Genomic DNA, 27596 nt, shown 5'->3' on the forward strand with positions numbered 1-27596 from the left:
GGGAAAACTCTTTTCCTCGGTTGAATTAGAAAAACTCTCTGTGCCTCAGTTGAAAATAAAAAAGAACCTAGGTTTTTTTTTTTAATTTCCACCAGCTTTGAACCTAAATGGATAGGTTTTTTAAATTACACTTTTGTGTGGGTGTGTTTTTAACATTAGGAAGACTTGATGATTATTAATTTGGTGATTATTCTGGTAGAGAATTTCCTGTAAGAGACTAGGTAACTCTAGATTTCTCTAAGAATCGGTGAGATAACACAGTCAGTCAGATTTACTTAATCAAATAAGAACCACAAATGCATTCAATGTTCAAATAGAAGCAAAGAGACCACTTATGTTAGTTTAGATATAGATATTATTTTCTCACTTTTTAAACTTCAAATTCTTTAATCTTTTATTAAGTTTTCACAAATGTGGTTTTTCTTCAACTTTCTACATTTATTCCTGATGTTATTACAAGATTTCAAGTATCATCTTATCTGTTTCAGGGCTTACTGGTATAGATCATAATCTATCTATGACTTCTCTGTCTCTCTATCTGTGTCTCTGTCCCTCTCTGTCTTTCTCTCTCTCTCCTTCATAAAGGATCTACCCAAATATATAACCTGTCATGGCTTCCTTCTCTCCTTCTCTCCCTGTCCCTGCTCCCCCTCTCTCTTTCTCTCTCCATCCCTCCCCCTCCTTCTTCCCTTCCTCCCTTCTCCTATTTCTTCCCTTCCTCCTCCTCCCCTCTTCCTTTCTCCTTTCCTCCCTCCCTCCCCCCTTACTCTTTTCTCTCTCTCTTTCTCTCTCTCTCATTCCTATCCTTCATAAAGGACCCACACAAATATATAATAGAAACTTCTTCTACATCTTTAAACAACTTTATGATACCACTATGGTCTAATCATCTTTTGTTGTTCCCTCTTGCTAAATGACCCTTTCATCTTTCTTTCTGATCTGCTTCCTAGATGAAATCCCTAATGCCACTAAATACACAAGTCTTTTTTTATGATATAAAACAACTTATTTACACCTATTCGTGTGAATCACTTGCCATTTTGAACATTTTAGAAATCGTGAGGTTCTTTTATTCTCAATTGTGAGAAAAATGATATTAAAAAGATTTAAGGGGGTCGAGGAGTATCTTGGAAATTAGTGATACATAACCTTGAGCTTAGATCCACAGAGTACCTTGAACCTGTGATAGTTGTGCTGTGGAGGAGTCGATTTGATAGTGTGAATAAGAAAAGGAATAACTGTCAAAGGAGGAACTTTATTGATTCAATCTTATCAGACTTCTGACTAGTTAATGGTTTCAGAATCAAATATCTATTGTAGTCAGTTCTGGCTAAGAATATGGGTCAAAAGATAGCACAAAAGTAAAAGAAATAATTAATATGAGATAACACTATATGTAACTACAATGATTCTAATTCAATATTTTAAAATAAACTGGTGACTGCAAAACAATAGAGAATCCATCAAGGGAAAGACATTCACTCTGATTATCAATATTTCCTAGTGAAGTGTAATCAAAGATCCTTAGCCTCAAAAGTCCTGCACTCCTTCCTAAGTATAGCAAGATGTTAGCCAAGACCACTAACAGTTTCCAGAAGACATGCAAAATATCATATAAGAGGAAGATAGAAGAGTATAAATACTATCACTTTATAAACAATCAAAAGCCATAAAGAGAGCAATAGAACTGCAGAAAATTTGACAGGATATCCAGCTAAGCCATACAATCCTCAAAACATTTAAAGATGAAATAGAAAGAAGATGACAAATAGACATGAAATTAAACAGATTTGCCAACATTTATATAGCAATTAATTCACAGAGATTACAGTGAAATCAGTACATTTGGATTATAACACTCAGTACCTGATTTCTGTTATTAAAATGATCAATGAGCCAAAGGGACTTTATGTATTTTCATTTATTATCTTTTTTTTTCTTTCTTAATGTTTAACAGCCTCCCTTCCTCAACTTTTTGTAAAGATGGATGTTTTGTCCCCAAGAGTTTCAGCTCCTTTCTTTTTTTACTGAATTTTATTTTTTGTTTTTGTCTTTAATTGCCATTTAAAAATAAATATTTATTTTAACACTTTTTCTATTTTTAATTATCACAATGCATAATATAAATTTTTAACTGAAGCTATCATTTTTATTTTGTAATGTATATAAGAGTTTTCAAATCTTGTTTTGAGACCTTCATATGGAGCAATAAGCTCCATATGAATTATAATTCATTATAATGTTTCAGTTTAAGAATTGATCTTTCAGTCAGTCTATTCAGCCAGCAGAGATAATTAATAGTTTAATAGTTCATTTTTACTGGGAAATTTTTAAATCTCTTATTTTTAAAATGGTCTTTTGTCTTCAAGTGACATATGTAAGCTAACAGTATACTAATTTTTCAACACTATGAGCCTTATGTATATTTATATACATATATGTATATATATATATGTGTATATATGTATATATATATATTCTGTATGTTTGTGTATGTATTCTAAAATTATTCAACTTTCCTATGTATTTGTTGAGGCCAAGGTTATACTAATTGGTAGGATTTTTTAAAATCAACACTCAGAGACCTCTTTTTGTGCTTCTATAATTGAAATTTATCAACTATACTCTTGGATAGTTTGTATTTAGGATTACTCCATGCTAGTTACCTATAAATTTGTTTCAGTTTATGGGGTAACATGACTATCCACTGTGGGAAGGTTTTCTAACTATTTTTCCTAAGAGAAGCTTTTCAAGCTTATTACTTTTTACTCTTTTTCGTTTTTTTAATAAATTTTTTTCTCATTTTTTAATTTCTTGGGATTAATGTCAAGTGTGACTATGCTTGTATGGTAACATCTCTCTAGATTTCTGCAGCAATGAAGATAATTTGCAGGCCTTAGTGCTACATAAATGCTTTGCTACCATTATTATTATTTTCATTTTCTTTACTTTTTCCTTTATAGAACAATTATGATATTGGGCTACTGACGTAGATTTAGAACCTCATGTTTCTATTTTTAGTTCACTACCCCATTTGATTTTTCTTCTTTAGGGCTGGTGTTTGTAGTGGCAACATATGTCCTAGGGTCTCCTAGGTAGACAGTAGAAGTAGGAATTGTCAAGGTCATTGCTGATTCATCTTACCAGAATAGAGACCAGACCTGGTAGAGGTAGGTTGGTAATTGCCCTTGTTTCCAGGATGGAGAATAGAGTTGTTCACAAAATGTAAAAATCACTAGGTTTGGAATTAGATGGTCTGGATTTGAGTCCTGATTCTGATGATTAAATCCTCTCTGAAAATCAACATCATCTCATTTTTTAGGCTTCAGTCTATAAGCTGAACACTGTCTATGTCACAAGGGCTATCGTGAGGAAAGATCTTATTAAACCTAAGAGGGAATATGAAAACCTAAGAGTAGAGTTATTATTATTATTATTATTATTACCATTATTACTTTCAGTAAATAGCTTTATAATGATGTTAAATTTTAATTGTCTCATGAAAAAATAAAGTTGGTTAGAAATTCCAGAAAAGGATATATTTTACTTTATTGAGAATAGAGAGTTCAAAGTTTTATTTTAAAAAACATCTCAAATTAAAGGAGAAAGATTTAAATGGGTTATCTTTTATCTTTTCTTTCACTCCTTTTTTGTTTGTTTATTTTAATAGTATTTTATATTTTTCTGATTACATGCAAAGAAAACTTTTCAACTTTTATTTTTGAAAGATTTTGAGTTCCATATTTTTCTTCTTCCCTCCCTCTGCCTTCTTCCTTCCCCAAGATGGAAAGCACTCTGATGTAAGTTAAACACATATAATATCTATTCTGGGCAGTAGATTAGGTTCTTCTTTCTGAATTTTTAGAAATAACTATATAGAATTTCTCCAAATAGTACACTGACATAATCCAGATTTTTTATTACAATGGTGACTGCTACCTGAGAGATCAAACAGCTCAAAGAAAAGGGTGCAGAAGAATCATCAATGATTTCTATCACTTTCGTTGGATCACCCTGAACCTCTAGTAACCCTAAAGTCCCAGCTAAAATCCCACCTTCTGCAGAAAGGCCTTTTACAATCCTTCTTAATTCCAGTGCCTTCCCACTATTGATGGTTTTCCTGTTTATCCTGTATCTGGCTTCTTTGTATATAGTTGTTTGTAACTCAGATTGTGAGTCTTCAGAACAGACTGGATTTGCTTTTCTTTGTATTCCCAGTACTTAGTACAGTATCTGGTACATACTAGCTTATTTTTAAAAGTTAGTGAGCAGTAAGTTTAATAAATGATTATTGATTATGTAACTGATAATTCATTGTACCACATGACTGTCTAGGTGGAAGAGTTCCCATTTATTGTTAGTATATCTTAGCCCAATAGTTGAACCTTGGAAATCATCACATTATCTGTAGATCTCTGTGGTCTACCTACCATCAAGTATTGAATTTATCAAACACCAGATTACTTTTATCATTTACCTCTATATGTTATGTACCTATTTTATTCCACTGAACAAACATTCTATTTCTTGCTCAGTACCAGACCATTTTAATGATTATCACTTTGTAATGTAGTTTGAAATCAGCTATTGCTAGATCTCCTTCCCTCACTTTTCTCCCCACCGATGATTTTGTTATTCTTTACATTTTTGTTATTCCAGATGAATTTTGTCATTATTTTTCTAGCTCTGGAGTATAATTCTTTCACAGCTTTTATTGACATGGTACTGAATAACTAAATAAATTTAGGCAAAATTTTCATTTTTATTATATTAGCTCAATCTACTAATGAGCAACTAATATTTCTTCAGCTATTTTATCTCTGTCTTTGTGAAAAGCATTTTGTAATTGTATTCATATATTTCCTATATGTGTCTGGGAAGGGAGATTCCTAAGTATGTTATACTGTCTGCAGTTATTTTAAGTGGAATTTCTCTTTCTGTCTTTTTTGATTGTTTTTATTAGTAATATAAAGAAATTCTGATAACTTGTATTTATTTTACATACTAACCCTCAAACTTGAAATGCTGCTATCCTCACATTTGTTAAAAAAGAAAAATTGTCAAGTCACTACCATGTTGGAATCCATGGAAAAAGCCATAACATAATTGGTATTTGAAAGCACTAAAATTGATTCCCCAAAACTCTGTTATCATCTGTGAAATATAAATCCTTATTCTGCCATGCATTCAGTAACAATCATTTGTTCACAACCAAAATGGAGGGTGGATTTCGCTTTGAAAGAATTAATTAATGGATTCCAATGAAAAGTAATCTTAGCAAAACATCTATGCCATGATCATTTTGGGTTTTTGGAGGAAACTAAAAAGTTTCCATCAACTATAAAGTGATGTGCCAAAACCAAACCATTTTTGGTGGCAAAATTGAGCAACAGACTTCAGTTTCTGCTTTATGTTCTTGGAGTCAATCTCTTTATTCTCTTTCATTTCACCAGATCACGTAAGTTTCTTGAGAGTAGAGATTGTTTCATACTTTGTATTTGCATCTCCCATGCTTGGCACATAGTAGGTCTTTAATAAATGCTTGTTAATTCATTAATTTATGAGAAGGATCTTAATGAATTTTAATGAAAAGAAATTCTTGCAAATCATCTGTGTCAAGATCATATTATTCTTTTGGGAAATCATAAATTTTGCTTTGAAAAATTGGTATTGTGATCATTTTGCTCTTTTGAGAGTTGAGGGGAAAGAAAATTAATTAAAGACTTGCTAGCTGCCAGGTACTAAGGCAAAAAAAAATGGCTTCTACCTTTAATAAGTGTACATTTTAATGGGGGGGGGGGAATAGATGTAAATATCTAGTAACATAAAAATTTATAGAGAAACGGTAAAGGTAATCTAAACAGGGAAGGTATGTGGCTGGGAAGACCAGGAAAAACCTTCTGCAGAAATTTCCTATGGATTATAGAAGAAGAAGAAAGAAGGAAGTAGAAGAGGAGGAGGAGGAGGAAGAGTGGGAAGAGGATTCTTTAGCTTCTTACACATCTCAGAAATGGACTCTTGAACCATAATAAGGAACCAAATTGCAGATATGTAGATGTTCAGCTTTCTCAAACAATATTTTTCAAAACAGTATAGTACTTGATACCTGGTGCTCCATCTCTTCCTTTTCCTCCTCCCCTTTGCCTTCCTCCTTTTCTTCCTCTTCTTCTTCTCCTTTCTCCTTTCTTTTTCTTCTTCTATAAGCAGATGGCACCAGAGAAAATGTAAAATAAAAATATTACAAAAATAACATGAAAATTCCTTTTTTCATTTACATTATAAGAAGTCCCATAAAAGATTTAAGCACTTTGTACTATATTTTAATACCGTCAAGCCAAAAAGCAAACACTCTTCCCAACTGACCAGAGAAACTTACAAATCTAAGCGGATTTACATTGTCAAAAGCTGTCACATGGATAGCCTCTCTGTATTAAAATTCATGATGACATTTCAGTTCAAATAATGACATATGTCAGGACTGAGTCACTTCTTTAAAAAAAAGTCATATTAAAAGTATTTGTAAAAATTCCCATATGAGAATAACATTCTTGATCAGGCATTACCTTCATGGAATTTTGGGGTGATATTGGCAAAAAGGAAACCTTCAGGGTTTCTCTGCTAACTCTTTACAAGTGCTCAACATTAAACGCTGGAAAATAGCCACTGTATTACGCTCATACCCAATCCCCTAAATTTCTCAGTGAGGCTCTGTGAGAGGTGAGGGCAGCTACCTTAGCCAGGGTGATGTCTAAAGCCCCTTCAGCCATGCCTTTTGATTGCCCCCTTGCCCCCACCATTCTTTTTCGCTCAATTGCATCTTGTCCCCATAGACAAAACTGGGAATAGTCTGGTCCCTCATTTTCCTAGCTTAGCAACGTCTTTGTAATAACACCCCAGAGGGAATCTTACTGTTGTTCTTGAGCAAGCCAGGCGGGGCACAGACTCGGAGAGCTAATTTACTTCTGTTGCAGCCTTTTCTTCCTGCCTCTTGTGAACCAAATAATTGAGTCTGGCTTCCCAGGTCAGCTGAATTCTTTACTAGCAAGGACACTGTGATAGAAGGAAAGCAGAAATGCTGAGGGAAGGCTATCTGGGCCATGAATATTTCTAATCATTGACTCCTTACTGGCTTAAAAGTAATTACACAGCAGCTAGGGCCAGCTGATTGCTTGGCTGGTTTTTGGTCTTTCTTGCCTGGAGCAGAGCTGTGTTTTAGCCAGAGAGGGAGAAGGAGAGATACAGGGAGAGGAAGAAAGAGAGAGGAAGAGGAAGAGGAAAAAGGAGAAAAACATAGACACACAGAGAGAGACAGGAAGGGACTGCTTTGGGTCTAATTTAGAAGAGAGAAAAACTTCCATATATATATATATATATATATATATATATATATATATATATATATCAATTCTAGCTCTTGAAAGGACTTTTTTCAAAAAGAAAAAATAAAGCAATAAATCTGGATAGAATTTCTGAAGAGCACACCATCCTAGCAAACAGTGGGATGAAAAGCAGGATGGTGCACCCTAAAAAGGTATGTGACTTATTGGCTACTCTATGGAAGTCCATGTCTTCACTAGAGCTCGGTAGGTTTTCATTTTGGCTGCCAATGTTTCCATTCAGTTTTTGCCACCTGAGCAAAAAACAAACAAAATTATAACTGCTTGGATGGAATAAAGCTGAATAGGAATTAAAGGTGACAGGGAAATACATGAAAAAATTTTTGACTGACAAAAACTATTGTTAAGTTGGATTTGACTGTGGTTAAAATCTGATTACCAGATAATGGAACTGGGAAACCTATTCTAACTTTGGACTTTCTCTCAAAAGGCAGTTGGTTTCTCAATAGTACAGCATCCTCTTGTATGTGGAATACTAGTAAGGTTTTTATTTTTAATAACTGCAAGTGGTTAGGGTTTTTAAATATATATATATATATTTCTATTTCGAGTTGGAGGGGGATTAGACTAGAAAATACAAAGATTCCTTGTTTGCCAAATTTTAGAATTAACCTGAGATTCTATTTTTCCAGGCTTGTCATTTTTTAAAAAAGTGTTTGGGAAATGAAACATTCTTGAATCATTAACCTCACTTCTAAGTAGAGAAACATTCAGAAAAAAAAAAGCTGTTTCAAAATGTTTTCTATAGTAAAATACTGAGGGGGTTCTCCTAAATGAGCTGCAAAAATGTCAGCTCATTCTTGGCTCACCCTAACTTTTTGTTGTTGTTCATTTGGTTTTTTTTGGCATTTCAAATACTCTCCTTTCCTCCCTGGAATAAAAAAACAAGGAGCAGCTACTTGTCTTTCATAAAAGCCCAGCTTCCTTTCTAAGGAGTTTAGCAGTTTTGTTAGAATACTTTGTCTTTTTGTCCTTCTCTCACCCCGGTGTACCATCCCAACCATCTAGCTTCCAAAAAGTACAAACTTAACAGAGAGATACTTTCAGCTTTGTTCAGAAACTAATTTGACTTGGCAATAAACCTGGATAATGAATGGAATCTCATGCTATATAATAAGGATGTAAAGAATTACCTTACATCACTGTGAAAGTTTAATTGTTGAGAAATGGGGGCATTATGGAAAACTGCATGAAGTTTCCAGATTTTTCCTCATTGAATGCCACTTTTATTGGTCTCTCTTTTTTATACTATGTGTATTCACATGTGTGTTTATATTTATATAAACATGGGGTGTTATGTGAACAGAACTCATCGATCTTTAGATCTATGATCATGCTATAGGGTTCCATTACAAATTAGGTATATAACTAGACGGCAACAAGTTAATTCTTCCTTCTCTCTTCTTCATGTTATTGACAAAGGGATATTATATTAATGATTGTTTAAAATCATGGAAGTACATGCAATTTGTATTACTTTTTAAGAATATATTGAACTCTTTCAAAACATGGTGTGCAATGAATGTTCTTGTTCATCCAGTTTCACTGGGATTTCCAAAGCTGTGTCATCTTACTTGGACAAGCAAGAACATTTTTATTATTAGGCCTGAAAGTCAAAAAAGTTGTGATGAATGTCTTTTTCTGTCAGTTCCGTTTGCATTAGATTTCAAAGCTCTTTCATGGATAGTTTCTATTGCGTGGATACCGGATGTAGTTTTTTTGTAGCTAAAGTTCTTTTGTTGTAGGTAGAGTGACCTCAGGTTTCTGGCTTGAATGACTATTAGAACTTGTTTGACAGGTAACTGCCAATCTGGGATGACTTAGTTATAAAAAGAATAATGTTCTGATATGACACACTGAAAAAAAAATTTCTTTTTAAATATTACCTTGCCTTCAGATGGTACTAAAATACAAGAAGGAGGAGAGAAAGAAAGCATATTAGAAAAAGAGGCAGAATGGGGTGATAACTAGAACTCTGAACGTGTAGTCAGAAAACATCAGTTCAACTCCTCATAAATACATAAATATACATATGTGTGTTTACACACTTGTGGGTATGTGTGCAGCACACATATGGGTATCTTTGCAAGCTTTAAAGCATTATATGAATATCAAATATTGTGGTTGTTTTTAATTATTTGGTTTGATTAGATTATGATTAGAACAAGATCTATGAAATGCTGGCGCTTAAGATACCCAAACTATCTCTGCCAAAAACAAATAGAGGAGAAAATTAATTGAATTTTAGAGTCAGAAGCCCTGGATTTTAGCCCTAGCTCTGACACTTTGTTAATATTGTGACTTTGGGCAAGCTAGTTAGCCTCTCAGTGCCTTAGTTTCTCCATCTGTAAGTGGGCAATGATATTATTTGGACTCAATCTCAAGATTGTTTGTAAGGATGGCACTTTGGAAAACATAAGCTATAGGTATGCACATGTATACATATGTATATTTGCATCTGCATGTATATATAGCTATAGGGGTAAGCATGTATATATGTGTATATAGTGGATGTAGATGGGCATCTATCTATCTATCTATCTATATATATATATATATATATATATATGTAATTATGGGTATGTATGTATATGTGTGCACATATGCACATACACATGTAGCTATAGGTGTGTATATAAGCATTACTGTGTATTATGTGCATATGTGTATGTGCATGTAAATGCATAATTATATGTGTCCATATAAGCATGTACATGTATAAATGTGTGTAGGTATGTGCATGTGTATTGTGCATCTGCATGTATATATACAACTATAGGGATAAGCATATACATGTATGTATATATATCGTGGGTATAGATTGCATCTGCATGTATATATGTAGTTATGGGTATGTATACAAGCATGCACATGTGTGTATGTGTGTATATAGGTGGCTATATGTAGATATATACAAGCATATGTGTTGTATTCATGTATTTATGTGGCTATAGGTGTGTATATGTAAGCATATGTTTATGTTCATGTATATATGTAGCTATAGGGGTGTGTGTAATTATGCACATGTGTAGCTATATGTATATGTAACCATACATTTATGTTCATGTATGCATGTGGCTATAGGTATGCATATAAGCATGCACATGCATATATGTAGCTATATGTAAGCATATATGTTCATATCCATGTGTGTAGCTATAGGTATGTATATAAGCATTATGTGTATATTTACATGCATATGCAGCATGCATGTAGCTATAAGTGTGTATATAAGCATGTCCACACATATATGTGTGTTATGTATGTGTTGTACATGTATGTGTGTAGCTGTATGTGAGCATTCCTGTGTGTGCGCGCATATTTACATATAAAGTTATACGTGTCTATTTGTGTGGATGCATGTAAATATGTAGTTATAGGTGTGTGTATAAGCGTGTATATGAGTGTGCATAAAACATGTATGTGTGTGTGCATGAGGTAGAGAGAAGGGAGAATTCTCTTGCCTGCTAGTGTTTGCAAGTTTATAATAGAATCCAACAGTATAATCATAGGATCTTTAAACTAGAAATTGAAGAAACATTACAGAGCATATAAAATCTGATGGCACAGATGGAAACATGCACACACGTGATACACAGAACAGACTATGAGGTGTGGATGCCCATGTAGGAGAGCTCCCGGCCCTCTGCTCTGCCCATCCCCTGCTCCTGCCCGTGCTGAGAGCCTCTCCCTCCCTCAGGGAGCCTGTTGTCTCTGGGTTAGCCCAGCGGCCTTGTGCCAGTTCTCCTGTGCCGAGGCTCCAGCGCCAGTTAAAGAACTGGGGGAAAGGATAATGAGTAAATCATTCAGTAGCTTGGCAGCGCAACAAAGAGCTAACAAAGCAAACATTATGGGGCTCCCAACTCCTCATTAAACTCTGGCACTAATTATTTATTTCCTAGAGGAGAAGGAAACTACACCTTAAAGGCTCTAATACTCCTCTGCATCAGCTGCGAACTTCACGTGTCAACGCCTTGCACGGTCCCCCAGGGCCTCCCACAGGGTTTCCAGTAGGTGCTTAATAAATGCTTGTTTGCCAAGTTTGATCCGGAGCAAGACCTCTGAGGCTCCCCCTAGGAAATGCAGGGGCTGCTGTCACTTGCCTCGCTAGCCCTGATCATCCCCAAAGAGGGGATATTTGGCACCTCTGGAATCACACCGGAATAGTGTTCCTCACCACACGGAGGCTTTCTGAGGTTTCTTTCTTATCACACCTGCACTATTTGAGGAATTAGCTCGCTCTCGGTTGCTTGTGAGGAATTTTCAAATGAATGTTTTTTAATTGAAATATGAAGTTTTCATTGAAATTTAGGTATTTTTTGAAAAAGAGAACTTTGGGGCAACTAGATGGCACAGTGGCTAGAGCACTGGTTTTAGGAGAATCTGAGTTCAAATCTAGTCTCAGATACTTAATACTTAACTAGCTGTGTTGTCCCTTAAGTCACTTAACCCCAATAATGCTGCAAAAATGGAAGGAAGGAAGGAAGGAAAGAAAGTGGGAAAGAAGGAAAGAAGGAAGGAAGGAGGGAAGAAGAGAGGGAAAGAATGAAGGAGGGAGGGAAGAAGAGAGGGAGGGAAGGAGAAAGGAAAGGAGGGAGGAAAGGAAGGAAGGAAGGAAGAAAAGAAGGAAGGAAGAAAGAATTTTGCACAAACTCAATTACTATAGAAAGTAGTTGATATTATGTGGCATCCTAAAATCTCAGAGGTCATACAGTCCACACAAAGGCCACATTGTTTACTGTACAAATCTCTTCTATGACTTTGCTAATAATTTATTGTCCTTTTTGTTTGCTTCCAGTGGCCTCAAAGGAATGAACATATTTCAAGTGCCATAACATATGCATGTCCAGTGGAAAGCAGCATTTTACAGTAGAAAAGTGTTATTAAAATTGGGTTCAAATCTTAATTCTGCCATGACCTAAGTGACTTTGGGTATAGGGGAGTCTATAGTACTCCTCATAATTTCCCAAAATATGTATCATTTTAAAAATGTTAATTTTCTCTTTATCATACTTTATTATACTTCCTTCTACTAGGCCCTAAATTCAAACACAGACTTTTAAGTAGAAATAAGAAAGGGAAATCAGACTTGTTATATTTGACCATGTCCTTTGGGAAGCTGTGAGGCACAACGGGAACAGTATTTGCCTTGGTGACGTAAGAGCTGAAGTTAAATCCCAGCTATCACTCACTCACTACCTGGATAACCATAGGCAAGTCACTTAACTAACAAACTAACATGGGCTTCAGCTCTTTCATTTGTCAAATGAAAAATAAACTGGACTAGCCTGTCTCTAATGTTCTTTGTAGCTCTGAGTCTACACTCATATCCTCAGTCCTTTGTTCTGGTAAAAAGGCAAAGGAGTCCGATTTATCATGGCTTTTCTCCTTCCCTACCCCCATCTCCCCAAATAAAGGCAGGTCAGAATTCCCATCAGCAATTGACAAGCCAAGTCAGCACATTCGCCTGCATCTGCCCTGAGCCCTTCCAGTTTTGTCAGTGATCATTTTGGGATAAAATCACATTTCACATGGTTGTTATCATGGCTGGGTTGCTGAAGCGTGTCTCGGCATTCCATTTCTGGAATGCTCACTGGCTCTGGGCTTGGCCCTTAATATGAAGCAAGAGTTCTGTGCCTCATCTGTATGCCTGAGTCTTTGTAACTGCAAATCTGGGAATGTTTTTTCCTGATATTCTCCATAATGAGAAATATAACTTAGGGAAATGAAAACCGAATTTGGTTTGTTGTTTGACAAAACCTCTTACTTTGAAAATTCTTTATTGGGGGGAGGGGTGGCTGCTATTCAGGGTTATAAAACTCTAAGTCAACTTCCTCTTAGGATGGGACAAAGCTGTGTGTGGGGTTCAGAGCTTCCTCCTAATTCTCCTTAAAAGACATTCCTGTTCTAAGAGTCAGTCCCCCTCACCCATAGACTGCACTTTGCAATTGTCACCAGATTTCTTTTCCTCATCCTCTCATATCACGGGGGCATCTCAGGTCTGTATTTCTCCCGGACTTAGGTAGCACATTTGTCTACATTACAGGAAAGAATAGACTGAAGTGAAGAAAAAGTGACCCTATTTAATGCCATCCTTCCAAAAGAAGATTATGCTGAATCGTATTTATGACAAAATCCACATATCATTGGAACCCCCAAGAAAAATAAGTCCATCACCAAGTTGTTTTGTCTGTGTGACCACAAACAATTGGTTTGGGACGGGTTTGGACAAAGTAACTGGTTGTTTTGGTATGGCACAGATGCAGCCTACATCTGTCTATGGTTAACGATGATAATTAATGTCCCCAAAGAGGGACAAACATCAGGCTTCTGAGGTCTTCAGGCATGCTGCTAGGGAGGCGACCCAAAATAAGGACTCATGGGGCTGCAGGATTATTATTCTGCTGCAGGATTTTCAAACTGAAAAGGACCTTAGAAATCATCTTGTCTGACATTAGAATTTTATAGATAAAGAAACAGATGGACAAAGAAATAATGTTTTTCCCCCATGTCACACAGGCAGCAAGTGCCATAGCAGCATTTGAATTCGGGCTTTCTAAGTTCAAATCCAGTACACCTTGTCCCTTCCATGAAAACCTCAATATACCACCTCCCTACCAGCCCTTCCCAAACGGAGTAGGTCTCATTATTTGTGATTGCTTTAGTAGAATCCTTCTTTGGGGATAGTTAGAGAGTGTCTCCAAAGTCTCATAATTCTCATCAGAAGCTTCGTGAATATGTGCACACACACACACACACACACACACACACATACACACAGAGGGTTAATAATAGAATTGAGATAAAAGAAGTCCAAATATTTGAGAGATTAATGATGCTAAAAGTAAATGGGGCAGTAGATAGTGTGCCAGTCTCATCTTCCTGAATTCAAATTTGGCCTCAGATACTAATTAGCTGTGTGACTCTAGGCAAGTCACTTAGCCCTATTTGCCCAATTTCCTCATCTGTAAAATAAACTGAAGAAATAGCAACCTACTCCAACACCCTTGCCAAGAAAACCCCAAATGAGCCAAATGGCTCAAAGAGTTAGACACAATAGACATATATAACTTGGGAAGAGTACAAGGAAGCAGTCATTCCTCTTACTGTAGGCTGTTTGGTCAGAAACTCTTGAAACTGCATAGTTTGTAAACCATGCAAACTCCAAATTACCTTTTGCAAAATGGCCTGGTAAATCTCCTGGTAGTTTAGGTTTCTAACTGTTGCTGAAATGTTTTTGAGAGATTGTAAAGGAAGCCATTTCCTCTTTACAAGCTTTGGTGGCTCTCTCTGTTATCAGTACAAAAATCATGCATTTCCTTCTTCTAGCTTACAGAGTTTTTCATCAGAACAATTCTGAGATATACATATGTTCATTTTGTAGATGAATAAATTGAGGCTTGGAGTGACTAAACAACTAACCTAAGGTTACACAGCAAGTGTCAGAACTAGGATTCACACCCAGATTTCTTCCAATTTTGAGCCAGCTGTTCTTTATGTTGTATTCCTTTTCCACTCTTAGAATAAATGAATGAGGTCCTCATGATTTATTGTTACAAAATGAGATACATTTATTTGTAAAGCACGTAGCACACTACCTGGAGCATAGTAGGTGTTTAATAAATGCTTGGATACCTTTCTTCTTGAGAGTATCATAAAACGTTAATATTATGTGTAAAGGTGGAAAGATTTATTTCTATAAGATTTTTTAAAAATTCTTAATTAAAAATTCCCTGGTTTGTTTGTTTGTTTGTTTGTTTGTTTTATCAGGTCCTTAGAGATCAATTAGTGCAAAACTTTCTTTAAATATTTTAATTCCCCCCCACTTTTTTTTTTTTTTTACAAACCCACTCTTACAATAAAAACCCTAAAGCAAAACTAACTAACAAAGCAACTATTTCTAGCAGCAAATGAGGCATTCATGAGATTACAGATTTATAGGAGAAGGAACATATAGGCTATCACATCCAACCCTTCACCGTCATTTTATAGTTACAATTTACTGAGGTTTAAAGCAGAAAAATGACTTGTCCAGGGTCACACAGCTAATGTCTGAAGTTAGATTTCAATTCAGGTCTCCCATTCTCCAAGCACAGTGCACTACATCTATCCACAGCACTACATATACGATAGTATACAACCATAGACCCTCATTTCTCTATAGAGAAGAAACGCTATATGTTTCCTTCTCTCTTCTCTTTAACCAAAATTTTTAAAATTCAATTTACTTGCCTTTTAGTATGGTTTTCAATTATGTTAATAGGATCATTGTGCAGGTAGTTCTCTTGGTACTTTCTTCCTTCTGCATTACTTTTTCCTGTTCTCCGAATTCCTCATGTTCTTGTGATACCACACTGTTCCATTGCATTCATATTACCACATTTTATTATATTCACATATACCACATATTCTCCGGTTAGTGGGTACTTACTTCCCTATTTTTGTAGGCCAGAAAAAGGGCTACTATGAATATCTTGTTATAAGCAGATCCTTTTTTCCCTTTAATTGACTTTGCTGGTGCTATAACATATTTGCTAGGAATAAATGCTCCGAGTCAAAAGATACAGGGATTTTTATTCCCCTAACACCTCTAAATCGTTTTCAGGATTGGTTGTAACAATTCATATCTCCACCAAAATTATATTTGTGTATCTGTCTTTCCACACTTCTTCAAAAACTGATTGTTTCAACTTTTAGCATCTTGTCCATGAAGTTGTTTTAACTTAGATTTTCTTATTGGTAATGAGGCCTTTTTTCTTAAACCCTAATTTTACTTTAAATGGAATTTCTCTTTGTAACTCTGACTGTTGGATTTTGTTAGTGATATATAAGAATGCTGATGACTTATGTGGGTTTATTTTATAACCAGCAACTTTGCTAAAGTTGTGGATTAAAAACCCTAATTTTACAAGGAAAAATAAAGTTATAAAGAGGTTAAGTAATTTACCCAAAATTGCACATGTAATAGAACCATGATTGAAAGCCAGATTTTCTAATTTTCTTTATAATGACACTTGACACTGGTTATAATATTCCTTCAAACTGTTGATATATGTAATAGGCTACAGTTTCTCAGATACTATGTTAGTCATAGAAAATATTCCATTTGGTCTAGAATACCTGAAATGAACTGAATTGAATTTGCTTAAATCACCCAAATCCTTACAGTTATATTATCCTTAGTGACTCCAACAAATACCTTTGGGACATTGTTTCACATCACTTTCCTCTCCTTAAAAGTACTTTATGACAAATGTTTCTCTTTTTTGGGGTCTTGGAACATCTGCTTTTCTGTTTAGAGTTTCATGCTTCTGGATAAAATGAGTTTCAGAATTATTGCTGTAGAAACTTCTATGTATCTTTGTATAGTCTGATTTTCCGATAGGCTAATTACCTGGCAATTTCATGCTTATTACCAGTAAAGTAACTGCTTATTTTATTCTCTCGATTAAAAAAAAAAAGGGGTTCTATATTAACTGGAAAGTCGGGTTTTATTTATTATTCATCTTATGCTCCACTATTACTATGAATGTTGACCAAATAAACACTTTGGAATGGCTTAAAATCCATGCCCAGTATTGGACTTTATTATGTCTGTTGTTAAAGAACCAGCTTGACCAAGTTCAGGTAGTTTCACTACCATGTTGACTGAAAAGTTGATCCAGAGAAACTCTCACAGAATCACGTCCCAAATTACATCTGTTTGCTTGTTTGTGTTGTTGGAGACTATATTCACACCAGCCAAACTGTGGATTAAAGGGCTAACGACTTCAATTCTATTTTCCTACTCAAGTCGGTGATCCTTTGAGTCACTAGAGTATTCTTAGGTTGTAATCTGAGTCCAGACATCAGGGAGCCCTTTGGCAGTGTAGCCTTTTCCCCCAGCGGAGCATGAGAGAGATACTTGGTGGCCCCAGTAGTCCCCGTGGGCATAAGCAACAAGACCATGCACGTCTGGCTTCTGAGTACAGAGTTTGCATCATCTCTCTTTCCTTTTGAAGGTACATGACTGATGGTGGACTGGGCCTCTATACTCGGCGACTGAATCGGCTGCCTGATGGAATGGCCGTAGTGCGGGAGACGTTACAACGGAACACTTCCCTGGGCCTCGTAGATGCTGACAGGTAAGCAACCTCCTAAATTATACACTCTCGGTTGGTCTGTGTGGTTCTGATGTATGAAGATGCTTGAAGATATTTTCTTTTGTTTTCAAGAAACTCTAAGTACAATGAGAGAGATAAGGCAGAAACAAGAGCAAAAAGACATAAGAAAGAGAAAGAAGATTATAAATTGATTCAAATTCTGGTCATGGTTTAAAAAATGGAGGAATGGGAACCACTGAGAGGATCAGTTACCCGGCTGAGGATGAGACTATGTCTCCCAATGTAGGAATAAAGGGAAATAGTAAAGTTGGAGCAAAAATCAATAACAGAGAAAAGAAATCTACTTTGTGGAAGGCCTTAACTGTCAAAGAAGCAGTAAGGAAATGCTTTCATACACTGAAAAATGTTTCTGTTTTTATTTGTTTTGGGTAAATAAAACTTCAGATTATGATCCTAGAGCCACTATTTGAATAGTTCCAATCTTGGAAGGTTGTTGTTGCTATTTTAATTGTTGGCCGTGCTTGTGGCCTTGTTACTTGAATCCAGCACATGGAATATGTTTCACTTCCTCTCTTGTTAACTAGCTTTCTAGGTATCATACTTTGAAAAGAAACCTTAGGGATTACTCTTTGGTGTATTGCTGAGATCTGTGGGGAAAAAAACAAGTCTCAAGGTGTTTGGTAGGATGGTGTTAGCAACCTTTGCTTGCTCTAAGCCCAAATCCCACACCTGTGAACTCTGCTCTTTGTAACCAATTCTAGGGCTTCTGATTTGAATGAGGTATTTAATTCTAGTAGATTCATGTATTTTTTGGATAAGATGCTTACAACCTTTGCTATAAAAGTAATCCCTTCTTTCATTGCTACTTTCTTTTTGGTTGGATCTTCTGAAATACTTTCTCCACTTGATGTGAAACAACAAATTCTAGGTGGTAGCTCTGCAACCACCTGTAAATATACTCCAGATTCAATGTTCTAACGTGTCAAGATAATGGTGCATGTAGCAAATACCACAATTCTGTTGGGTAAAACTATAGACCAAGGTGCAACTTCTAATGTCTTACAACAACCAGATACTTTGGTATTTGGTATTTGGTATCACAGTAACCAGTGAATAAATCCTGAAGTCATCCTCAGAAGGGATAACTAGGCAAGGCAAAGAAACTCTTTTTTTGGGGGGCGGGGGGATGTGTGGGAGGGAGTCAGCATGAAAAGGGGGAAAGAGTATACCTAAAGTTGATAGAATTTTTAAGTCTAGTAAAAAAAAAAAAAGAACTAAGAGATAAAACTTGAGATTAGATCCTAGAGCCATGAAAGATGGATTAATGTATTATCTTGATATTAGCAGAGGAAAGATGGTATTTGAACAATCCCTAGAAATATCCTTCCTTGGGTGATTTCCTGTCCAAAAAACTCACTGAGAATGAAGTACTAACAGTAAGGATTAAACCAGGACAGATCAAAACAGAACTTGGCTTAATTGTTAAAATACACTCAATGGAGCTTTCTCCATGTGCTAATTTATTTTGTTTACTTATGTTTTCCTATAAATGTGTGATTGGATAGAAAACCTTATTAGCTAGAACATAGGTCTTACAATGTACATTTCCCCCTGCAGCTGTCAAGGAAATCTGAAGTAGACAGTTTAATTTAATGCTTGATTGCTGAGCTAATAGAATTATTACAGATCACAGCTGGGCTTATTTATGTATTCTGGGATGGAAGATTTTGTCAGAATGGAGATTGTGTTTGCAATTTCATTTCATCTCTGAGTCACTTTAAAGTATACAAACGGACCGTTTTAGATTCCGTTATTATTTTTTGTTTTTTTGTTTGTTTTGTTCCGGTCCAGAATATGATTTATTGCTATAAAGAACTCTTATTAAGGAAATTTTCTTTATTCATAAGGGCCAACAAGTCTATAGTTTTACGGCTAGGGTGCTTAACTGTTTTTAGGTCTTGGATTCCTGGCAATCTGCTGAAATTCATCCCTTCTCAAAATAAATTTTTTATAGTTCTTAATTAAAGGAAATGCTAATTTTCAATTAGTAGTTAGTGAAAATAAAGGTTTATTTGTTCTCCATCCAATTTCACAGATCCCTTAAAATCAATCCACAGACTTGAGAAGAAGAACCTCTGTTTTAGGATATTGCCCAATGCACTGAGAGATTAAGTAGGATTCCCAGAATCCTAAAGCCAGTTTGTAGCAAAAGGACTTAAACCCAGGTTTCTTTACTTTGAGGCAGATACTCTATCTATTATAGCTCTGTTATATCTCCCATTGCTTTATAAAATTGAATATATGAATGCAAAAACTGCTTTCATGCTCCTAAAGCTGGCTAGTGAATAGGGCCAGCTTTAAACTAGACATTTTGTGATTATTTGACATTTCTGACACTTAATTAGTACAGAGTTTTTTTTTTTTTTTTTTGTTTTTTTGGTCTGTTATGAATTGTGATTTAAGGCAGGAGTTGACATAATTATACTTGAACATGTTGATAAGCTTTATTTTTTGTAATCTCTGAAATTATTTTTAACATAGCATAATTTGTATAATAATGTATAGCTCTGAATGATGGGGGAATGTGTTCATAGGAATCATTCATATAAATATTAAAATAATGTATTAATATTAATAATCAATGATATATTTAATATACATACATATGTTTAATGGAAAAGACATAACAAACCAATACATTCTTAGAATTTTTCTTTTTGTTTATTTTAGAGGCAATCAGGATTACAGTAACTAGCTCAGGTTCACATAGCTAATTAGTGTCTAAGGCTAGATTTGAACTCGGGTCTATCTGACTCCTGGCTAAGTGCTCTATCCCCTCTGCCTCTAGAATTCTTTTTTTAAAAAAGGATAAATACTAAAATTTTCATTACAGAATTTAGAGATGGATTAGTTATACTATCTAGGACACTGTGGACAAGTCCCCTTCCCAACCTGGACTTCAATATCATCATCTATAAAATCAGGTAGTTGGACTAGATGTTTTAGTAGATCCCTTAGGCTCTAAATCTGTGACCCTATGACTTGAGCAATGAGTATCTTGGATTAGACAGAGATTTCTAAGGTTCCTTCCAGCTCCTAATCCTGTGAATCATTTAGGGGTCTAAAAGATGCTCATAAAACTAAATTTTTTCATTTTATGAAGGAGGAAGATGAAGCTCAGAGAGATTCCATAGATCAAATCTCAGTCCCTCACCTTAAATTCAGTGATCTCTTAGTCAATTTTCATATTTAAAAAAAAAAAAAAACAAAAAACTAAAACATCAACTCATTAAAGTGTCACAAGAAATAGTTTATAGTTTCTGGAAATAAAATGAACGAAGGAAATTTTTTTGGGGGGGGCAGAAATTAGAGAGTAATTGATATGAAGTCTAGAGAAATATAGATAAAGGACTAGGAATATCATTAAGGATGCTAACTTTGCTTCAGAGAGGTCTCTATTCATGAATAGAAGGAAGATGAATGAAAGCTCTTAATGGATGAATGCTGGAATGAAGACCTCTTAGTGGTTGTGACCAGTGAGTCATTGGGGTAATTAGGCAAAAATGACAGGAATATCTAACTTAGATAAATTTAAGGCAGGAACCATGGCTTTGAATGGTTCTTCCATCACAACCAACTTTCAGTTAACATTTGAAAGATAATAAGTAAAGATAATGGCTGCCAAACCTTCCTCCCCTTTTATCTCCTTAACATACTTTTCCAAACTCAGATGATGAAATTGGTTACATAAGACTAGAGATCCCAACCACCTAGGATGGGTTGAGGCAAAATATGAAAAGAAACAAATGAATTCATTATCCTTCTGATGAACTTATCTGAAACAAACAGAATTCTATCAAGTGGAAGACACCAGATAAGAGATCCAGTGGGGAATTTTGGCAGGAATTCTCTGAACTGGCACCATGAAAGACTGAAATATTGCAATCAGGCAATGAGCCCTGGAACAGGTGATGAATGGCCTACCTACCCAACCTTGACCCAAGTTTATCCTCTTAAATTCCAAGAACTTCCTGTTACTGAAAACTATGATTTGAGGAAATTTCTTCCCTTACTTCCTTTTTGCATCATAGTTGTTATCATTGATTCTTTTTCATCTTGGTGACTGGCACTCCATAATAATAAGTTGAGAACTTAGGAATGATCCTATTATTCTGGGACAGACTGTTTGTCCATCAGTAAGTATTTATTAGTAAACAAGCACTGTGCTAAGAGGTAGGAATACAAGGAAAGATGAAATAGCCTTCCAGGCATAACATAAAAATAAATATGTGCAAATAAATTAGTTAGAGGATAAATAGGAAATAATTGATAGAAGAAAGAAACGAGGATTAAGAGGGACTGAGAAAGGCTTCCTGTAGAAGATGAGATTTTATCTGGGACTTGAAGAAAGCCAGGAAACCAGGAGGCAAGAAAGAAGATAATTCTAAGCACAGAAACAGCCAGAGAAAATTCTCAGAGCCAAGACATGGAGTGCCTTGTTCAAGACCAGTGAGCAGGCTTGTTTTAGTGGATCAAAGATTTTGGTAGGGAGTGTAAGGTGTAAAAAAGACTGGAAAGGTAGCATGGGGAACAGGTTAAGAAGGACTTGAATGTCAAAGGTTTGGGTATTTGGTCCTACAAGTAATAGGGGGCTGGTGTTATTATTGAAGGTGTAACATGGTCAAATCTATGATTTAGGGAAATCACCTTGGGATCTTAATGAAAGGTCAATTCAAGAGGGGAGAGACTTGTGACACAAAGACCAAGTCTAGACATAAGATGATAAGCATCTGCATCAGAGGGGAAAAGAAAGCATATTTAAGAGATCCCACAAAAGTAAAATCAAGTGGCAACCACTTGAATGTGGAAGGTGAGAGATGCTGAGGAATCAAAACATGATGTCTGGATTGTGACTGGGAAGATGGTGATACCCTTGATAGTGACAGCAAAGGTTGGAAGGAAAATGGTTTAGGAGAAAAGAAGATGAGTTCAGTTTTGACTGTGTTGAACTTAAGATGTTCCACTAGGCATTAGATTATTTCCAGATATCTAAAAGGTGGTGGGAGCTGCAAATATGAAGATCAGCAGAGAGCTTGGAGAGCGGATAAGTAGATATGAGAATCACCACCATAGAGATGATAATTAAAGAAGAGAAGAGGGCCCAAGAGAGGGTCCTGTGGGACACCCATGGATAATGAGCATGAACTGGATGAAGATACAATAAAGAAAACTGAGTAGTCAGCTAGGAAGACAGCCAGGTGAGAGTGGCGTCCCAAAAACTTGGGAGAACTGAGTGAACAGAAGTGTCAAAGTTTGCAGATAGATCAAGAAGGAGGAGAATTGAGGATAGGCCTTTGGATTTGGCATTTAAGAAATCATTGGTAACTTTGGAGAGAGATCAATAGAGAATGACTTACATATGGCAGAGAAAGAATATCATTAATACTATACTAGTATTATGAGTTGACATACTAACTCTTCACCAGACAATTTAAAATATTTATTTAACGTTTGAAAACCATTTTTGGTTTGGCTACTAAAAACATGTAATCCAACAAAGCTTTCCCAAAAAACTGTTGAATGGGTTGCGGGCGGGGAGAAAAGCAGGGGAGAGCAAGTCATTGTGAACTGTGATATCAATATTTTCCCAAGAAGGGCAACTAGAAGGCACAGTGGATAGGCCCAGCCTAAAGTTGAGAAGACTCATCTTTGTAAATTTAAATCTCATCTCAGAAATTTATTAGCTCTGTGTCCCCGAGCAAGTAACTTAACCCTATTTGCTTCCATTTCTCATCTATAAAATGAATTAAAGAAAGAAATGGCAACTGCAGTATCTTAGCCAACAAAAAACCAAAAGGAATCATAGAGAGGCAGACACGACTGAAAGAATTGAATGAAAAATAGTATTTTCCCGAGAAGACTTGCCAGAAGGAGATTTATTTCTGCCACTCATCCCTACTTTCTTTCCATTTGAATTTTTGACATTTTGTGTTTTGAACTATCCACTCTGATGATTCTAAATTAGAGCTGCAAACTGCATTGCAGTTTCTTTAAATTTTTCAAAATTCTTTAGAGCTTGAGCTGGGAGTGACTTTAGGAGATTCAAGTTCAGCCCTCTCGTTTTATAGGTAAAGAAACAGATTCACAGAGAAGGAAAGTGATGTATTCAATATTATACAGACATTAGCTGAAACTCTTATTGTTCTCAAATCTTTGCTCTTTCCTTTTGTCATGCTGCCTCCTGTGGCTCATCATTGCCACAACCCTTTGTGATAGGCAACTGCCACAGGTAACATTATCCACAGCTTATGAACCTGAAAAACAGACAGATTAAGTGACTCACAAGTGACTACACAACTTGTCAATGTCCCAAGTGGCATGTGAAAAGCAGTCTCCTCCCTCCAGGCCCACCAGACTAGCCATTGATTATACTGACTATAAATGTCATTTAGGGAAGCTTGGTGAATGTAAGAAAAGTAGCTCCTCTCAAAAAGTTCAGGGGGTTTCTCTTCTAAGCCGAGAAGCATTTCGGAGGAGCATTCTTGAGGGCCTCTGCCTTTCAGCCCTTCCCCTGCTCCAAGCTTCCTTAGTTTGAACATCATGGGATCACCATTATATGGCCCCAGCCTTCTGGTTGAAGACTGAAATGAGGTCACATCATCTGGAGCTGACGCCCACAGCGTGGGAATGTCACTGCACAAAACAGAGAGAAATTCTAAGAGTCTGCCTTAGTTTGGTGATATGTTACCCAGATAATGGACATTAGCATGATATGAGTCCTAAGGCACCGTAGTGAAGCATGGATTGCCCTCCATCCAATCTAGGTAAAAGGGTTAAAATGAGACAGAAGTCTCCAATTAATAGATCAGGCTCTCTTGGGAGATTTTTGAGACCAATAGATCACCACCTTCCTTCCCATTGCCATTTCCCACCCTCCTAGGTCACTCCTTTCTAGCAGCGCCAAGGATTCTCAGCAAGAAAGGAAAGTGGGGATTCATAGCTGATTAGCTCTTTGCCACACATTTTCCCTCCTCACTTTTTTCTCCAAGGCTTGGAGCCTTGGAGGGAGGAATAAAAGTAGCTCTTCTCAAAAAGCTTGAGGGTTTCTCTTTTAAGCTGAGAAGTATTTCAGGGGAGCATTCTTGAGGCCTCTCCCTTTCAGACCCTCATCTGCTCCAAGCTTCCTTAGTTTGGACATCCGGGATCACTGCTACATGGCTTCAGCCCTCACTGAGTTCAGTTCAATCAAGACAACAGTTTTTAGTTTCTCTTACATGCAGAAGAGCTGAAAGATTGTGCTGAGAGTGGATACTACATATACTGACAGTATAAATGACATGAGAGACAAAAATTATACATTTAAAGCTGTACAGGACCAAGTCTAATTATTTTATAGAAAGCACTGCCTCTAAATTCACAAGATCCAAGTTCATTATTGGTTTTTATTTCACTACTTAAATGATCTTGTTCAAGTTAGCTCTCTAGGGCTCAGTTTCTTCATCTGTTACATAAGGGGATTAGATTGAGTTCTAGATTCATGATCCTAGGTTCCTATGAAACTGGAGTCCCAAGAGGTTCAGGCACTTAGCCATGGTAGCATTAAGTTAGTATTCAGAACTTCCCACTTCCTATTAGGACAAGAATAGCCATCCTCAGACACTGATAATGAATAGCCTGAATCAATCATTGGTGGAACTCAAACCAGAGCTATTCATGAGAGGGGACAAATAGCTCCTCTCTATCCCCCACCTATGGTTTGGGAAGCTCCATTCCATTGGCAAAAGGGAAGTGACTCAAAAAGCAACCTATTATAGAAGAAGTGACCCTACCAGCTCTTTTGGTTTAGTCAATGGGCCTATGATCCATTAGAATCATAGATCATAAGGTGGAAGGGACAGCAAGCCATCATGTCTCATTCTCTCCTCTTTAAGTTGAGGAAACTAAGATCTAGGGAGGTTAAAATCTGTCCCATGCAACACAAAGTAGTAAACTTCAGAAAAAGAATTTGAGTCTAGGTCCTTTGACTCCAGAACCATTGTCCTATCCACACTACCAGTATAGATTGAGGCCCATGTACAACTTGCTTTTCACTATTATCTGTGCCCCCACAAATCCATTGGGATCTATCCCAATGGGACCAGCATTTTAGAATAACATGACAGACCAAGCTGTAGCTATTGATGCAGTGGGTTTTTTTAATCCACAAGGCAAAAAAAATAGAAATAGAAGGATGATTTTTTTTTTAATCTCAAAGTAAAATATTACATCTTCTTGTAATTATTTCTATTTAAAATTTATTTGCATAGATAGAAATTATAGTAAAATTATTTTTAAAATTCATGTCAGTTGACATGCCTGGTCCTTCAAATGTTTTTTTTTTAAAGCCTTGAGATTTTTTACATATAATCAACCCATAAGTCTTCCCACTTAACCTCTGCTTGCCTTAATTTCCTAAACTGTAAAATGGTGATAATGATGGCATCTGCCTCACAGGGAAATGAGATATTTGCAAAGCACTAATCTAGTGCCTTGTGTATATGAGAGGCAATTAAATGCTTATTTCTTTTCTTCCTTCCATCCCCTCATTCCCTCCCTTCCATCTTTGTTTTTCCTCCCTCCCTCCCTCCTTCCTTTCCTCCGTCCTTCTTTCCTTCCTTCCTTCCCTCCCTTTGTCCCTCCTTCCTTCTCTTCCTTCCTTCCTTCCCTTCTTTCTCTTCCTTTTCTTCCTTCCTTCCTTCCTTTCTTTCTTCCTTCATTTCTCCCTCCATCTGTTTCTTCCTTCTCTCATTTTTTCCATCACCAAGGCAAAGCAAATGGACTCTCTCCTGATTAAGCACCCTACACTGTCTTATGCTGCTGTTTTGCAGCTGTCCAGAGATCATTTCATATTTGCTTCATTTAACCTAGTTACAGATATTAGAAGCAGACTTTTGCTATAACACTTTTTTTATACCACTACCACTCTTCTCACCTAAGAATGATCTCACTTCTGTCACTCATCACTGAATGCAACTTCACTTGATCTCCTGGATCTTCCTAGGAGTCTCTTTACTTTTCTCCCTCCCCCAGCCTCTTCCTCTCTTTCATTTTCCCTCAGCCTATGCCTTAAATCTTCCAGTAGTCCCCATGCCCATCTCTGGGCATTGCTTCTCCCTGAGAATGTCGTTTGGCTGTGAAGATGGATTACCAAGTCTTATTTTAAAACAAAAAAATAGTCACTACAATAGTGGCCACTTTGGTGGGAGGTAATGAGATTTTCTTGTGTGTGTGTGTGTGTGTGTGTGTGTGTGTGTGTGTGTATTTGTGTGTGTGTGTCTTCCTGTTGCTGCCTTTCTCTTTCTTTGTCTCTCTGTGTCTTTCTTTTTCTTTCTCTTTCTCTCCAACTCAGTCTCTGCCTCTTCCTCTACAATCTCTCTCTCTCTCTCTGTCTTTCCTCCTTCCCCCCTTCTCTCCCTTCTCTTTCCCACCTCTCTCTGGCTCTGTCTGTCTGTCTCTCTCTCCCTCTCCCCCTCTCCTCACCTCCTTTGTTTTTTTTTTTTCTCTGCTGTCTTCTCTCTACACATTCAGATGAAAGGGAAAGCCTCTCTCCCTTTAAAGCTCCTACAACAGCCCTGTGTATCTAGAAGACAAGATGCGATTGCGCTCTTAGCCAAGTCATAATTGTCAGGTTAGTCTGTCCCTGGGGCCTCCTTCAGAGCAGAGCAGCAAGCTTCAGTTACAGCTGAGATTGCCCGGCCAGGTTGGGGAGCAGGCCGAGAGTCCTGGGGAGGGCCACACCTGGGTGGGCAGGAAGAATACGGACTGGATGCCCAGCTTGGGCCAAAGAGGAATCTACTAATTCATGAGCAGAGATTTTCTTGCTCTGGGTTTTCTGTGGGGGTGGGGGACGATTCCCTCTGGCCTTCATCTCTGTTCTGTGGATCAGTCACTTTCTAATATTAACAGGCGGTTCTGTCAAGGGCACAGTAAGTCTGGGAGGCCTCTGGGGTGCCCGGCAGTGAGTGTGGAGCCACCGTTTTAGAAATTGTAATATTTATGAACTGCAATTTCCAGTAGTTATTACCAGAGTTTAATAACATGGGATTTTTATACATTT

The 27596-nt window shown here is 36.6% G+C and overlaps 1 protein-coding gene across 11 annotated transcripts in view; it reads left to right on the forward strand.

Annotated features, from left to right (window-relative positions):
- NAV2 (neuron navigator 2) overlaps nucleotides 1–27596 on the forward strand; it is a 438256-nt gene that overhangs the window by 272203 nt on the left and 138457 nt on the right. For all 11 annotated transcript variants that reach the window (XM_031943258.1, XM_031943259.1, XM_031943260.1 and 8 more), the window contains one exon: nucleotides 17399–17521. In XM_031943258.1, coding sequence (XP_031799118.1) covers nucleotides 17399–17521 — 123 coding nt within the window. The remainder of the gene's footprint in view (nucleotides 1–17398; nucleotides 17522–27596) is intronic.

Source organism: Sarcophilus harrisii, chromosome 6 (assembly GCF_902635505.1).
Source record: "Sarcophilus harrisii chromosome 6, mSarHar1.11, whole genome shotgun sequence".
In the NCBI taxonomy this organism is placed as follows: Eukaryota; Metazoa; Chordata; class Mammalia; order Dasyuromorphia; family Dasyuridae; genus Sarcophilus; species Sarcophilus harrisii.